Source organism: Pangasianodon hypophthalmus, chromosome 1, assembly GCF_027358585.1.
Source record: "Pangasianodon hypophthalmus isolate fPanHyp1 chromosome 1, fPanHyp1.pri, whole genome shotgun sequence".
Lineage (NCBI taxonomy): Eukaryota > Metazoa > Chordata > Actinopteri > Siluriformes > Pangasiidae > Pangasianodon > Pangasianodon hypophthalmus.
In genome coordinates this window covers 21,154,109-21,170,710 of record NC_069710.1, presented here as the reverse complement: position 1 = coordinate 21,170,710, position 16,602 = coordinate 21,154,109, and the positions used below count along the sequence as shown (strand labels likewise).

The 16,602-nt window shown below is 39.6% G+C and overlaps 1 protein-coding gene across 3 annotated transcripts in view; it reads left to right on the top strand.

The window, feature by feature from the left end:
- osbpl3b (oxysterol binding protein-like 3b) overlaps positions 1–12,440 on the top strand; it is a 58,315-nt gene extending 45,875 nt beyond the window's left edge. For all 3 annotated transcript variants that reach the window (XM_053234232.1, XM_026939837.3, XM_026939835.3), the window contains 11 exons: positions 1,247–1,384; positions 2,123–2,216; positions 2,441–2,685; positions 5,019–5,156; positions 5,262–5,325; positions 5,432–5,510; positions 7,484–7,628; positions 8,493–8,637; positions 9,010–9,136; positions 10,424–10,546; positions 11,482–12,440. In XM_053234232.1, the coding sequence (XP_053090207.1) occupies positions 1,247–1,384; positions 2,123–2,216; positions 2,441–2,685; positions 5,019–5,156; positions 5,262–5,325; positions 5,432–5,510; positions 7,484–7,628; positions 8,493–8,637; positions 9,010–9,136; positions 10,424–10,546; positions 11,482–11,578 (1,395 nt within the window). In that variant the 3' untranslated portion in view covers positions 11,579–12,440. The remainder of the gene's footprint in view (positions 1–1,246; positions 1,385–2,122; positions 2,217–2,440; positions 2,686–5,018; positions 5,157–5,261; positions 5,326–5,431; positions 5,511–7,483; positions 7,629–8,492; positions 8,638–9,009; positions 9,137–10,423; positions 10,547–11,481) is intronic.
- Positions 12,441–16,602: the final 4,162 nt, after the last annotated feature.

Genomic DNA, 16,602 nt, shown 5'->3' with positions numbered 1-16,602 from the left:
TCATCCCCACGTTCCAGGAAGAGCCACTGGCAAGGGTTAATGCGTTTCATAGATGAAAAACAAGGCAGAGTTGACTCTATCCTTCTGCTGCCCCTAGCTGTTGTTAGCAGTAACCAAACATGTGCTTAGAAACTCTGACCGTTGCTGTGATTCATCAGGAAAGAATTATTCAGAACTGTGTAAAAGTGAAGTAACTTACTGTTACTGTGTCTTAAAAAGGAAAGTCTTATTTTAACTCAATGGGTAAAACAGGGAAGAAATCTGTATTCACGGTTTATCTGGAATAGTACTCAGGCTAGGAATAATTTTTATAAATTAAATCTGGCTTTGACACTGTACAATTTTCAGCCTGATTTTGCTGTCACAGATTTAAAAAAAAAATTCTTTGGTCATGAGATCGATTTGGTGCCATTGTGACCAGAGACAGCTGACAGCAAAATTCTGCCATTGTCAGAATTTTTTATTAAAATCTCATCGTGTGAGTGCTACAACAATACTCTTCCAAAAGCCACCAATAGGACGTGAAACTCACAGGACAGCTACAAATACAGTAGTGGCAATGGAGAAATGAAAACTAAACATGACATTGTGCTGATGAAATATCATTATTATCTCAAGCTCACTTTGAAGAATGTCTTTGTTTATAAAACCCCATTTTCTGCATGAGCCCCAATCAAATAACTGTTGGAGAATATTTCATCATTATTCCAAGCAGTGTATTAGTCACTTGCCTTGTAGAAACCTGTGGCAGGTAATCTTTCTGCCGTGTCTTACTTTATTTCATACATAAGATTTGATACTCATTCATTTAATCATTTAAAGTTGATGATGGTTAAGGAGGTTGCTTGACACATACCCAAACAATCAAACTCCCACACATGGAAAAAAACATCACCCCTGGTATTTCCTGTGGTTTACTCTGTCAACAACGTGCTTTCTGAATAAACACCTTCCTTCTGCCCTAATTAGCATGGCTTGCGGTAGGAGCTTATAGCTTTCTTTCCTGTTTAGAATCAGAAGCCATGATATGCTTGCATCTTTTCTAATTGGGTTTGGCCTTGTTTCTTCTGTAAAAAAAAATGGGAGCAAGTGGTATTTGGTGAATAATTTTGCTTTGAATCATGGTACACCATGTCTTTAGGATTCCTGTTTGACTGATGTGTACCTGGTGGAATGATTAGAAATAGCCATTGTGTAAGAGCCATATATGTCTGCAATTCTACAAAGCTATGACTTGCCCTTACAGAAGCAGGAATCCTCAGACTGCTCCCGCCACCTCGTCCACCAGGCGTCCAATGAGAGCCGAGCTTCCATTACAGAGTCCCTGTCCGAGTTCTTTGATGCTCAAGAAGTCTTGCTTTCAGCAAGCTCTTCTGAGAACGAGGTAAGGACCTTCATGGCAACTCTGTACATGTTATGCCAGTTTATTTTAAACTTACAGCACTGTGTTCTTATCAACGCGTATAGCTATTTCTACATTTCACCACCTTGTAATATTTTCCTTACAGCCTGATGTTTTTCCAGGAATATTACTATGCCGAATGCTATGCCCACCTTCACTCCCCCCCCTACTGTGTGACTCATATCCTGGAGTAGGATAGTTTCTAGCTTGCTGTTGACTGGTGTTTGATGCTACAGCCAGCAGTATGTTGGATGATGCACTATACACCAACCTTAGACATTTCAGGTCATATCTTGGTTCTCTTTCACTTCTCTCAAACTCGTTTTCTTTTTTGCTTCAAGCAGACCTGTCCAAGCAGCTCCAGTAGCAGAAGTAATGTGAAAATGGAGCTAATTGCTTGCTTCTAAAAATACCCCTCCAAAGAGCCAAGTGAAAATTTGTTCCCATCCCCCTGAGAGTTTCTCTCTCCCTCTCTCTCTCTCTCTCTCTCTCTCTCTCTCTCTTGCTCTTTCTCTATCCTCCACTCCTACTCTCAAATTCAATCATACAAACATGCTGCAAACACTTGAGTGAGACTTCCACTGTTATTAATGGTGGGTGGTAAAAGAGGAGCAGAGTGATCAGTGCTCCCCAGGCTTGTGAGTAACCTGCTGTGAGCAGGAGGTGTTAATCTGACAAGACAGCGGAACTGCGGTAATAAAGATCTTTCTCTCTTGTTAGCCTTCAGAAGATGACTCGTACATCAGCGATATCAGTGATAATATCTCCATGGACAACTTCAGCAACGAGGTCCAGAATGAGAGACTTGACACAGGTGACTCAGGCATTTCACTTTATTTGCTCTTGTTCTTTCAGTCTCAAAAAAAAAAACTGTTGCACCAAATAAAGACCTGATCAGTTAAGAAGTGACAGTACAAGCACCAAGACATTTGAGATTTATTGTATTGTGTACTTCTTCACACCTCCGAGACAATTTCCAGAATATTCTGATACTCGAGGACTAGTCTTCCTCATCTAATGAATCTGCTCTGCTCTTAGATTGTGTTGAGAATGGTATTCCCCAGGGAAAGCGACGTTCTTTGCTCCCCTCTCCGAGCCCCAACACCAGCAACATCAGTCTGTGGAACATCCTGAGGAATAACATTGGAAAGGACCTGTCCAAGGTGGCCATGCCGGTGCAGCTGAACGAGCCGCTCAACACCCTGCAGAGGCTGTGTGAGGAGCTGGAGTACAGCGAGCTGCTCGACCGAGCCGCACACACACCGGACCCGTTTGAACGCATGGTATCCATCAGGACATACACACATATACATATACACATGTATGACGTGGTTAATAAATAATGGTGCAATAATGTGATAATTTCATATAAACATCTAGAACTAGATTTTTTAAAAAATATTTTGATAACTTTACTAATAATGACAAGTGTCAATGAGAGAAGAGATGGTTTATTCTTACAAAATATAAATTTCAACTGAAATCATAAAGCTGTAAAATGTGTACGGTGTGGGGGATGCTAGTACAGGAAAGTAATCAACAACAGGGTGGTGTGATAGGCTCTGGCACAAAGCTTCTGAAGTCGGTTATTTTCCTACAATAGCACATCTCATTTTGTTTCCTTCCTCCATACAACAGCAATTTACCAATGATTACACATTTTTATTTATTAAAGAATGACACATCATACTTTTATCAGTTTATAGTGCCATTAATGTTGTGGAACATCCGTGAAACAAGTTTGTTATAGCAGCTATAAACTGTCACTCCCCCAACAGCCTCTCTTTTTTTCTCTCTCTTAACAAAAATGTAGTTACTAATATACTGCACAGCTCAAAACCCTCTGTCCTGTTTTGAAACACTTTTAATTTATATGATGTGTCCACCGTACAAATCCTTGTGAATAAGTTGTTACTATAGAAATTATAGAAACCTATTATGAGTGCAGTTATACTTTATACTTTGCAGCTGTGCTGTTCTAAATTACCCAACAATTTCTGACCAAGCTGAAATTAGAATTAAATGGCAAGCTTTTAGCATATTTTTATGCATTTGAGTCCATTTCTTGTATAATTCCTTTATTCCACATTGCCTAGTGCCAGATGCCATGCCTTGGGGTGTTCTTAAAAAAATGCTTGAATTTCCCAATAGTAAAATATCTCGGCTTTCCAAGAAGTCCTGAATTTGATCATCTTCTTATTACAGATAGTGTATCACTTCTCCTGTCACACAGATACTTTCAGTCATCTAAATTGTCTTGCCTCTGTTGTGTCAGATGTTTGATTTACATTGTCAGTTGCAGTTAGCTGATCACATTTACCATTACTGGAGCCATGCCTTTTAAAGGCCAGTCTAATCCAGCTCATCAGACATCTGACGGCCATTGCCCATGACTGTGTCTCTGCTATGATGGAGTGATCTCTTCTGTGGGTAAAGTGAGCTTTGGCCAGCTCCAATTCAGCAGATCTACAGACATTCAGACAGATAATGGATGTGGAGCTTGTTGTGCTTCCAGTAATATTTATTGAGGCTTTCAGTGTCTGGCATCTTCACTGTGAAACTATCAAACTATAGGAAGCTCATATAATGCACTGTGTACATGAGTTCAGTTAAATGCAGAGCTTTAACACATTGATGAATGGAAGGTTTAAAAAAAATTGTCTACTCTGAACAAAATGTGGCAGTTCTTGAGAAAAGTGAAGTGTTCAGGACAGTGTAATGGAGAGTTAATTGCCTAAGTCAGGTTAGTGGCTTGCATTAAGAGGTGCACAAAGCTCTTCAGTCGCTGCTCTGTTCACTGAGTGGACCTGAGTGACCTAGCTCTCTCCCACTGTACCATTGCTCCATTAGAGGAGCTTTCAAACTGGCTGCAGTCAGACACTCTGTGTGTAAGAGTACTTCCAGTATTCATTACAGAGGAGAGGGAGAGGCAATGGTGGACTATAATGGCTTGATGGAGATCAGAATTGTCTCTCAGCTTAGAGACGTGTTGATGGTTTTATAATGACCTTTACAGCCAGAGCAATTATGATTCACTTCCTCAAATGTCCACACTTTAGGAAGTTTGAGAGTGCAGTCTTGAGCTGGTGCCAAGTCCAGTTTGCTGTTTTCATGTCATTATCGAAATTTCATCAATCTTACCTCTCAGGCTCAACTTTCCATGTCTCCGAACACTAAGTGGTGGAGGAATGTTTTCGGAATGTACCTCTATCCGTTCGAGATTCTCGTTAGCGCAATATCTCCAGAGCAAGTGGTTGAATGTTTGTAGGATTTATATGGAATTATCATTGTAACCAATGATATTTATCATTGTGAACTTATAATAAGATTTTGGAATCGATCAAAACATGGTCAAGCTCACAGCACGGTCAAAGGTCTGATATTATTTTTATTCAATGGCTTCCTTCCTGTTTGAAGTATATTTTAAGGATATTTCTGGCATACAAATTAGTAACAAGAAGGTGGTAGTGGCACATTGGCTTCGAGTTCTACTTGTTCCAACTGCTTTTGAACTGGAGTAATGGTGCTCTGTGGTACTTGATGTATTTGTAAGCATTTTAAATAAACCTGGATGGATACAGATCAATGTCTAAGTTAGTGTTGTGTGAATGTGTAGGTGTACATTGCAACGTTCGCTGTATCGGGCTATGCCTCCAGTTACTACAGAGCAGGAGGGAAACCTTTCAACCCAGTGCTGGGGGAGACGTATGAGTGCGACCGGCCAGATAAAGGATTTCGCTTTATAGCAGAACAGGTATGAGTATATTCATGCTGGTTATATTCTGGGTTTGTTTATGTACATATTATTTACGTACGTCACTCTGGGGTCTGTTACCTCTTTGTGTTTTTCTCTCTTTAGGTCAGCCATCACCCCCCTATATCTGCATGCCATGCTGAGTCAAAAAACTTCATCTTCTGGCAAGGTAAAATGTCAGTCACAGGTAGATATGTTTATAGTACAGAGGAGCGCTGAGGCTCTGTGGGCAGTCTGCTCTCAAAGTGACCCTGATGTGTGTGTGACGCATTCAGATGTGAGGTGGAAGAACAAGTTCTGGGGGAAGTCCATGGAGATTGTTCCTGTTGGCACCACTCATGTAGTGCTTCCTGGGTAAGTGCTCTAATATGCTGACTATTTTTCTGTCGCTCCCACACACAGTAAGACCGATTTTGACATGTTACCTGTGCCATGCAGTTTTCTCTCTGTTCTCTATGTGCACATGAACACATGCAGTTTTATTACCAGTTAGAGCTGTCAGAGATTTTTACTATATGTGTGTCAGTCTGGAAAGCCCACTGGATATCACTCTGGCTGAATTCTGGTCAAGAGTCGGAAAAGGCCAGTTTTAATAGATTTGAAAATATTTTGATGCCCCATTTCTAGAAACCAAAAATATATTTCACTAAAACAACATGGAATATTATTATAATTATAATATTATTATAATATTTTAATATTATTTAGTAGTTCAGGCAGTCTGCCTAAAGATGTTCCAAACCTTATGTAACAACAGCCTCAGAGATGTTGAGCTCAGGTCCATATTCTGGAGGTTTATTTTACACGAAAATCAAGGTCAAAACAATCCAGGTTGATACTGAAAGTAGTCAGAATGCAAACAAATCCAAATCAGTAGCAAAGGCAGGGTCAGAACAGGGTCACTGGGCAGAACAGTGTCAAAAATACCAAATACCAAAAATACCATCAAAATCAGCATACAGAGCTCAGAGGGCTAGACAAGTAGACAAGGTGCAGAGTCAAGATGAGGCAAAACAAGGTCACAACAAGGTCATAATCACTATCCAAAAACGCAGCTCAGGTTTCTCACCACAGGTAAAGTCCATGTGACTTATATGTTGGGTAACTGAATAAGTCATTCAAAATTCAGGGGAGGTTGCCCTCTGGTGCTCCGGAGGAGGATTGCCTGGGTTAAGTGTTGTACCTTGCTTAGTGTGATTTCTTCACACAGCCATCAGTCATGAATGCCATGCTTTGATCAGATTGATGGATAGTTACATGCCATAGTAAATTGTAAAAAATGTAAAAAATGTAGTTTTCAGAACTATATATAGTAAATAATTTCAAAATTTCATCATGTGAAAGGTTTTCCCAGGACACCACATAAATACTGTTTGGATTTTCATCATAGGCCTATACAGTATATGTATTCAGGGTCAGAATATCCACATTTGAATGTTTAACATTCCATATTCTACTCTAACTGACATAAAGTAGGTCTATGGAAGGGGAGACTAATGCACAAACAGACAGTGTGGCTGCAGCTTTTCATTGCAACCACACCTGATTACATCACTTTAATGAGCTGGTCTGGGTCTTCAAACTTTTAATTGTGGCTCCTGCTTAGTTAGAATTAAAACCTACAGTCACACCAGCTCTTTATGGACAAGACAAGACACTCCTAGTCTATTGGATCTTTTGTTTGCTGAACATTTTCTGGCCGAATGCAACTTGTGTTGCTTGATTAGGTGAAAGGGCAGTAAATAAATGCATCTTATTTACGGCATACATTATTGACGTGTTTTTATTTTATACAGTGATTTTCTTTAAAATTAAATAAATATAATAATATTTATGAAATGATCAAGCATTTATTAGAGATTTCTGTTGCTGATTCCTAAATGATGTTCTACTGGGCACAGAGTGCACTAAGTAGTTTCTGGAACACCATTATGTAGTGAGCACATATAGGGAATAGGAAGTCATTTGGGATTTGGCCTATTTTGAAGGGTGCTTAAAAAATCTTTAAAAAAAAATAGTCCTGCATGAAGATGGGAGACTTTATGTAGCCTATGAAATGTAAAATTTAGTTAGATATCAGTGATTAAATAATATTATTTGGGTAAATAAAAACAAATAAAAACCTCAAGTTTCATGGAACAGTTGTGACATTGCCTTCTTTACGTCCACGGTTTATGTGTTACGAACACACGGAGTCATGCTGTTGCTAATATCTGCCCTGTCTGTGGCAGTGTTTTATATAAATATTGGGAGAATTTATATTGTAACTCTTTTAGGTAATCAGCATTTGGGTGTAATTTTAAATCCCTGCTTTCTTTAAATCACAGCTTGGGAGACCACTATGAGTGGAACAAAGTGACATCGTGTATTCACAACATTCTGAGTGGTCAGCGCTGGATCGAGCACTATGGGGAAATCTCCATTAAGAACTCCAGCAGCGATATCTGTCAGTGTAAAGTCACCTTCATCAAGGTGAGCTACATTTCCCCACATGCTGGTAGACATCCACTGAAATGAAATCCTTGTGCTGTATAACCTCTATCTCATTCACTGCACTGTATGATGTTGAAGGATCATATAGCACATATAATCATATAATTAGCTAAACTTTATGTATGTATATATCGTTCTAAACTCCCTGTACACACTGATTTATAGCAGCTGCTTCTGATTATCTAAGAGTCTGTGTATGTTGAATTACTTTATCTAGTAGAAGGTTGTTCATATAGAGAAGAAGAAAGATCTGTGTGAAGCAAATGAACCTAAACCATTTCGTCACTCTTGCTGCTACAGTATATGGAGAAGTAGAGGAATGCTGTATTTCAATTCTCCGATTCTGAGAGAGCCATCACACAGAAGGTCCACCCGGAGACAGACGCATCCTTTAGCACAGTGATGGGAGTGCTATGGTAGTGATTGTGGGAGAATAGAAATTGACATTGGCACGGTTCCAAAGACAAGCCACGGCTTCTAAAGTTACAGGTCACTCTGATGAAGACAGTAAGGGGCAGAGAGAGAATGAGATAAATACAGAGTGAGAGAGATAGAGAGGGAGGAGAGAGGAAAGAAAGAGGTGATTAATGACAGTTCATCCTCATTATTTCACCATTGACTCACTGATGTCTCAGCAGTGCCATCTGCTGAAGAGCAAGGACACACACTGCATGCGATCTGCCTATAGGCTCATTCAGGAAAATCACTTGGATAAAAACAACCTTTTTCTTTTGGACTGATGTCCTCTGTTTCAGAAAGAACACTACTGACAGTGTGTTGATCTTGGATTGTTTGGACTGAGACAATGATGACGATGCTGCTTTTTGTTTGTGTGCATTGCAGGCAAAGTACTGGAACTCCAGTATGAACGAGGTGGAAGGAACAGTCGTGGACCATAAAGGCAAGGTGGTACACAAGCTGTTTGGGAAGTGGCATGAGGGTATATACTGTGGAAGCCCACCATCAGCTACATGCATCTGGAGAACCAGTAAGAGTCACATACATATAGTCCAATGCACATCTGTTCACCTCTGCCAGGAATCCTGTAACCAAGTTGTAGTCCAGTAGGTGGTGTATTGCAGCTGAAATAGAAACCGTTTAATGTAATGCAATGCCATGTGCATTAAAATCAATTATTTCCGATTTATAAATACTGCTAGCCAAGAAACGTCTATGTGATTGAAGCACACTGACCATGTGATTTACAGCATACATGCAAACTGTATACCTTTTGTTAATCACAATTACTAAGTCACATCACATTTTCTTCTTGATGATGAACTTTTTTTTCTTTCAGTGACACATATAATAAATTATGTCTTTTATGGTGATTCTAATGAGCTTCACTTTGTTGATGTAGATCCAATGCCTGCTGACTACGAGCAGTACTACGGCTTCACTAAGTTTGCTCTTGAGCTGAATGAACTGGATCCACAGACCAAACCTTTACTGCCGCCCACGGACACGAGATTACGTCTCGATCAGAGGTAAACCCATTTTAGCATTTTGCATTTCTGCACATAACAGGAATCTAGACAATTGTTATTAATAAAGATAAAGATAAAAATATTTGATTTTACTTACATTTCAATTCAAGAATCCAACTGACTAGGAGAAATTCCTTGCAGAATATATTTTGATATATTGGAAAATACTATGCAACAATGTAACATATTTCTAATATATGTCAATATATATGCATTTTCCACAAAGTATTTAAAATAGAGTATATTGATAAATATATTGTTATGTATGTGTTACTGTAGTAAAAAGGCCAGACAGACACAAAAACCCATACAGTAATAAATGCTTAATAGGAACAAAACTAATAAATGGATGTCCAAATGAAAATATTTTTAAAAATGAAGTATTAAAGTGTGATGGATAAAGAGTCATATAGTTCAGCCTATTAAATGTCATACTGAATATGTTGTTGTTGTTCCTCTTTCGGCTGCTCCCATTAGGGCTCGCCACAGTGGATCATTGATCTACGTATTTGATTTGGCACAGTTTTTACACCGGATGCACTTCTTGACACAACCCTCCCCAATTTTATCTGGGCTTGGGACCGGCACAGAGTGCGCTGTTGCACGCAACCCCAGTGGCTGGGGTCGGTTCCCTGGCCGGGAATTGAACCCAGGCCACAGTGGTGAGAGTGCTGTGGCCTAACCACTAGGCCTCCAGGGACCCATACTGAATATATTTTGAAATAATCATAAGGGCATTAAAAAAAAGCATCAGGCAGCATTACAGCTTACAGCTTCTGGGTCCCTGGGTCAAGCCTGAGCTCAGATTACTGTCTGTGTGGAGCTCTGTCTTGTTCTCCTCAAGTCTGTATGGGTTTCTTCCAAGATCTCTTGTTTCCTCCCATCTCCCAAAAACATGTTAGTAGGTTGATTGGCTTTGCTAAATTGCCCCTAGTTGTGAATGTGTGCATGGTGTCCTGTGTTGAACTGGTGTCCCAGCCAAGGCGTGTCTTTGCCTCACGCCCCATGTTCCAGGCTCTGGATTCAGTGTGACTTTTTGTTGACTCATAGTGTGAAAAGTGATATTCATGTCCTACTATGTCCTGACACAATCGTCTATTCTATAATAATGCCCCGACATTTGTGCGTTTCTGAATTGTGATGTACGCAGCAGGGTGATTCATTACTTCAGTTTCATCACTTCACTTCTGGGCTGCCAGAAGATAACATGCTGCATCAAGCCTTATGGAATGCAAGACAAAGGGAGAACGCCATGTTTCCTAACATGCCATCTGTGTGTGTGTGTAGGTTACTAGAGGAGGGGAATGTTGAGGGTGCAGAAGCACAGAAGCAGAGAATCGAGCAGCTACAGAGAGATAGGCGCAGAGTCCTCGAGGAGAACAACATGGCACATCAGCCACGGTTCTTCCAGTAAGAACCACTCCAGTAACACTTTCCTTCTCAGTGCAACGTCTGTTCATCTTAGACGCCCTGCTTGTTAATCACTTACACGTTTTAAAGCATTCAGATACTACTATGAATTAAACAGTAACTACTGTGTAACTAATAGAGAAGGTATATAGTTTTGAAACTAAGGATTGTAAGGGTGTAAATATGCATTAACTCATAGCTCCTGGATGTTTAAGGTGCAAACTACCAAGCCCTTCAGGATTTGAGTGTTTAAGAATGTATATAGAATGTATATAAAATTAACTGCGTTCAAGTGGTTGAAAAGTGTAGCTAAGGGTCTCAGACACCCTCGAGTGGCTCACTGCAGTACAATATTTAATCCCACCCACATTCGTTTTAGTAAATGAACACAGGACCAAAATATCAATTCAGTTTACATGTTTAGAATTTTTTTTTTTTTTTTTGGCAGTTTTGCTGTTCTGTCAGTCCTCACTTTAATATCTGCTGTGATATTTGTCATTACAATAAATGTGATGATATTATAGGATGATGAGCAGATTGACAGGCATGGGTTGAGTTAATTAACAGCTAGAAGAGACGCTTTTGCCTCATGTATGCTTGTTTTCAACAGGCCATGGTCTGCTCTACATCCTCTGGGCCTGAGTTTGATGATTTTTAGATACCTTAAAATTTTATTTGCTTTAGCATTTGAGCAATATTTGCTAAAATAGTTGTAGTATTCTTTTATTTGTTCTCATTTTGAGGATAGATGATATAGATAATGGGCTTAGGAGAAATTAAAAGATTTTTGTAAGCTTAAATGTAGCCTTGGATAACTCTCATTGTTATTTTTTTTCTTTGCTAAATCATTACCACAACCATACAAAACCATTAAATTAAATACCTTTTTACAAGGCCATAGCTTAATCCAATTTTTTTTGGCCTGATACTTACAGGAAATCCAAAGATGATACATGGGTCAGCAACAACACTTACTGGGACCTGAGGAAAGATCCAGGCTTCAGTAATCTGGATTGTCCAGTGCTCTGGTGAACTACAGCTGAACAGTGCATACTCGCAGGCCTCTTCTGTCTCCTCACTACAGCCTGCGCTGACCTTCTGTATATGGAAAAAAGCATATCATGCAGTGGAGGGTGCAAAGTGACCCTACAGAGACAAAACTCTGACGAAGGCAATTTTTTTGCCTGATAATCATACTGAAGAAGAACTTGACTGAACTGCAACACTGTTTCCTGGAACTTCACCATATTCAAGTACCCTCTGTTATGTAGTTTTCCATTTTAAATGCCTTAATATGCTTCTTTATTTTACAGTGTGTTTATGCAGGCATCTTCCTCGAATGTCTAGAAATTATGCAAACATATCCCAGTTTGTCATCTCTATCACTGCGGTGTGCAACTAGTAGCACAGAAATACTGACACGTACACTGTTGCATACTGTATACTGAGTGATACTGCAGACAGTAAAAAGTCTTGCCTGAAACAAAAGAACTTGCGCATGCATGTCTGAAATATGCTGTCATTTGATCAAAGTAACATTGTCTACCTCCTAAAAGAGATGGTACTCTTGTGTATAATATGGGGAACATATTGGAGTATGAATTCCACACTTGTCTTATGCCTTATGGTCACACATATTCCTTAACATCTTTATTATAGCCTTTAATTATGTTTTTAAAAAAAACTGTGTATCATGTATCACAATGTTGCTTGCATCTGAGAAATAATCACACATCTTTGTTTCAAATACTAGTTACCACACTGCATTTGAATGATTCAGCGTTTTTGTAATCTGTGTTCATCACGTTCTTCCTTGAAAAGACAGCAACTGAGGAAATCACATTGACCACTGTTAAGATTCCTCTCTTCTTCAATAAACCAATCATATCTGTGACTAGCCTTTTATTATTATTTATTATGTTATGATGCTCCATTCACTAAATAAAATGATGCTCACTGTTTTATCCTGTAGTGTAGTTTATGCGCTATTATTAACTGCTATTGAAATGTCGTCACTTTGAACAATGTAAATAACATGGAAGCTATAAAGCATTGTCCTTGTGCTATGGTATAAGTGATACATTAAGCAGCATTTCTACTGAGATGTGTGAGGACTTTGGTTTGTTGCGGCACTGAGCTTAAATATGGTTGAGAAATTTTGAGATTTGTATCCACTTGTCCCGACAGACATGTTGTGCATGTGGGTTTGGCACCACTGAATTTTCAAAAATCTTTGTAATCGCAGATTTACGACCTGCAACCATATTATAAGTAACCCCTGTACGTAATTTTTGGACTATTCTTGCTGAATATTACAGATCACAACTTGCATTCTCAGTCGTTCTTAGTCATTCTTAGCTGAAGAACAGTTGCTCTTCTGTTTTTCCCATATCACACTAATGCATGAGTATCACAATATCACAATATTGCAAGAGCAAGAGTGTCATTGTACTGCATATCAGCACAGTTGTGATTTGGCTGTAGATAATCACAGCCGTGCTGATGTTCAGTACAACAGTATAATTGTGATTATGATGTTGCTTTTATACAACAGTTCTATAAACAAGAAATCAAGTAACTGACATTCAGACACAATATGGCCAAATATTTTGTTTTTTAACTCCACCAATGGAAATAATTACAGAAGAAGTCACAGTTTAATAGTGTGCTGCATGTTTCCATTCAACAAAGACTGATTGACAGCCCACAGTAAGTGTACTGACAGTTTCAGTGTAATAAACTTGCTAGAATTTAAATTTTATGTAGCAAACACAGAAAAGTGGAGTGAAATACTAACAGTTACAAACAGTTTTAATTACAAACAATTTAACAGTGAAATGTACCAGTACTGTTATAACTAAATATCAGCACTCTTGGAATGCTTGTCCAATCAAATTGGTGACCCAGAACTAACTGTTATATAATGCTAATTAGTTGTCTCAGGTGTGTAATAAAGAGTGTTTTTGTCTCCCTTAGTTGTGGGAGACTTACTGAGATATGTTGAAGGTGTAACCAGCTCAATATTCAGTGTGTATAATTTTTTTCTATTTTGGGTTTATTCTTTGCTAGTAAAGTAGGATTCTGGTTCTTGTGTACTATCTGCTTAGTTCTGAGTCCCACAGGGAGGAGTCAAAAACTTTTAGATTAAATATCAAAAATGGCGTTCAGTGGGGTTGAGGTCAGGGCTCTGCGCAGATCACTTGAGTTCTTCCACTCCAACCTTGGAAAACCATGTCTTCATGGACCTCGCTTTATGCACAAGGGCACTGTCATACTAGAACAGGTTTAGGCCTCTTAGTTCCAGTGATGGAAATAAAATTGAAATGAGGAAATGAGCTACTTCTAAAGGTAAATACTGTGATAACATGGTTATACCATGGTAATTGGATGCATTGCTAATTAGTAGCCTCGGTTATGTAATTAAGAGTGGTTTTGGTCTCCCTTACGGAGTTAATTTTGGGCAGGTCTTACTAAGATAGTTTGAAGGTGTATCCAGCTTAATATTCAGTGTGCTCTGAGTTTTTTTTTTCTCCTGAATATATTGTATGCTCCCTGTAGTTGACTGCATGGGATTTGAAACACTGATGCTTTGCCTACAAGCCAAAAATGAACCAGTGTCCACATAGCTTATGGCACTTATCCCACCTGCTCTTACCACACTCTCTCTAAAATTTTAGCACAGCTTGACTGAACCCACCATCTCTCAAGGTACAAAGAAGACATGCATCAAGACTCTTCTCTGTCCTGGCACCCAGATGGTGGAATGAACTCCACCTGGCTGTTTGAACAGCTGAATTTTAGCTCAGTTCAATTCAATGAGCTTTATTCGAACGACCATCTGTTTCAGTATTGCGAAAGCACTGAACTGACAAACAAGCAATAAAAATGTAGAGGAAAAAAACAGAGCAAAAAAAAAAAAAATACACATAAATAATCACTCACTGCAAAGGTCAGTCAGGAAATCAGGGCTGCGTGTGTGTGTGTGTGTTTGTGCTGTCCTTATGTTCTCCTAACAGGATGAGCAGTTGATCAGTGTTGTTGAGAGTGTAGCATAAAGGATTTACATTTACGGCATTTGGCAGATGCCCTTATCTAGAGCAACTTACAAAAGTGCTTTGAAGTCTAGCAATAAATACATTCTGATATTGGCTCACTAGGTCACAAACTAGGAATACCATCAATCCAAAAACTCTGTTGGGGAGGTAATAGATAAACGCTCAGACAATACAAAGTGCTAATTTAAGTACTTTATGAAGAGGTAAGTCTTTAGCTGTCGTTTGAAGACTGCCAGAGACTCAGCTGTTTGGACATCTACGGGAAGTTCATTCCACCACTTAGGTGCCAGAACAGAGAAGAGTCTCGATGCATGCCTTCCTTGTACCCTGACAGATGGTGGGACCAGTCGAGCAGTGCTGGAGGATCAGAGGGAGTGTGGTGCCGTGCGGGATGTGATAAGTGCTTTGAGATATGTGGGTGCTGGTCCGTTTTTGGCTTTATAGGTAGGTGTTTTAAATCTGATGAGGGCAGCTACATGATGCCAGTGGAGGAGGCTTAGCAATGGGGTGGTGTGGGAGAACTTAGGAAGGTTAAAAAACAGTCGTCCAGCTGCATTCTGGATCAGTTGCAGAGGACGAATGGTGCTCAGAGGCAGACCTGCCAGGAGTGAGTTACAGTAGTCCAGTTTTGAAATGACAAGGGACTGAACAAGCATCTGTGTGGCCTGTGTGGAAAGAATTGGATGAATTCTTCTGATGTTATAAAGGAGAAATCAGCATGAGCGTGTCAGATTAGCAATGTGAGAGGAAAAGGACAGTTGATTGTCCATGGTTACTTTAAGGTTGTGTGCAGTAACCAAAGGCGAGATCAGAGAGTTGTCTAGGGAGATTGCAAGATCCTGAGATGGGGATGAATCAGCTGGGATGAACAGCAGTTCAGTTTTGCTGCTATTAATTTTCAGCTGATGAGCTGTCATCCATGATGAGATGTCTGCCAGACATGCTGATATCCAAGCAGAAACATGAGTGTCTGACGGAGGGAAGGAGAGGATGACTTGAGTGTCATCTGCATAGCAGTGGTATGAAAACCCATGTGAGGATATGACCGCACCAAGAGATCGAGTATAGAGGGAGAACAGGAGAGGACCAAGTTCTGAGCCTTGTGGGACACCAGTGGAGGGTCTGCGGGGAGCAGACGTGGATTCCCTCCATGTCACCTGATATGACCAACCTTCCAGGTAGGAAGCAAACCATTGCCATGCTGCACCACGAATTCCTAGGCTCATGAGGGTGGACAAGAGAGTCTTGTGGTTCACTGTGTCAAACGCTGCTGAAAGGTCAAGGAGGATGAGGACTGAAGCCAGTTTGGCTGATTTAGCAGCATGTAGCTTCTCAGTGACAGCCAAAAGGACAGTCTCTGTGGAGTGTGCCAGTTTGAAGCTAGACTGGTTGGGATCTTGGAGGATGGGAATAACCTTTGCTTCTTGAATGAGGTTGGTAAAGGATGAACATTCAGAAATGTTTTTGACATGCTCTGTCTTCACGGTGTTGCTGTTGTATTGGAGTTGTATCAGTGGTGGTGCTGCTAATAATTTACTTGAGAAAAAGTAAATTAATCAAGTAAGAGTACATTTACCTCATTTTGGCTGCTTTTATATAAAGTGACTTACAATTGAGACAGAATACAACTGAACAGTTGAAGGTTAAGGTCATTGCTTGAGGGCCCAACAGTGGCAGCTTGGATTTGCTGGGATTTGAAACCATGGTCTTCTGTTCAGTAGCCCAATGCCTTAACCACTGAGCTATCACTGTGTAAATAAGTCATTTGGTAGAAAATGAGTTACATAGAAATTACTTTCTTGTATGTCTACAACTGACAACTAATTCGAATTCCTACAGAATTTAGAGTTATGTACATTGTAGATATAAACGAATGTTAATGATAATGTCAGATACTTAAACAAAATATTACTTATAGCAACCAAAAACAATCACAAGAAATTGGTATAGGATAGAACCACCAAATATAGAACAAATTGTAAGAGAGATCTACATATTGGA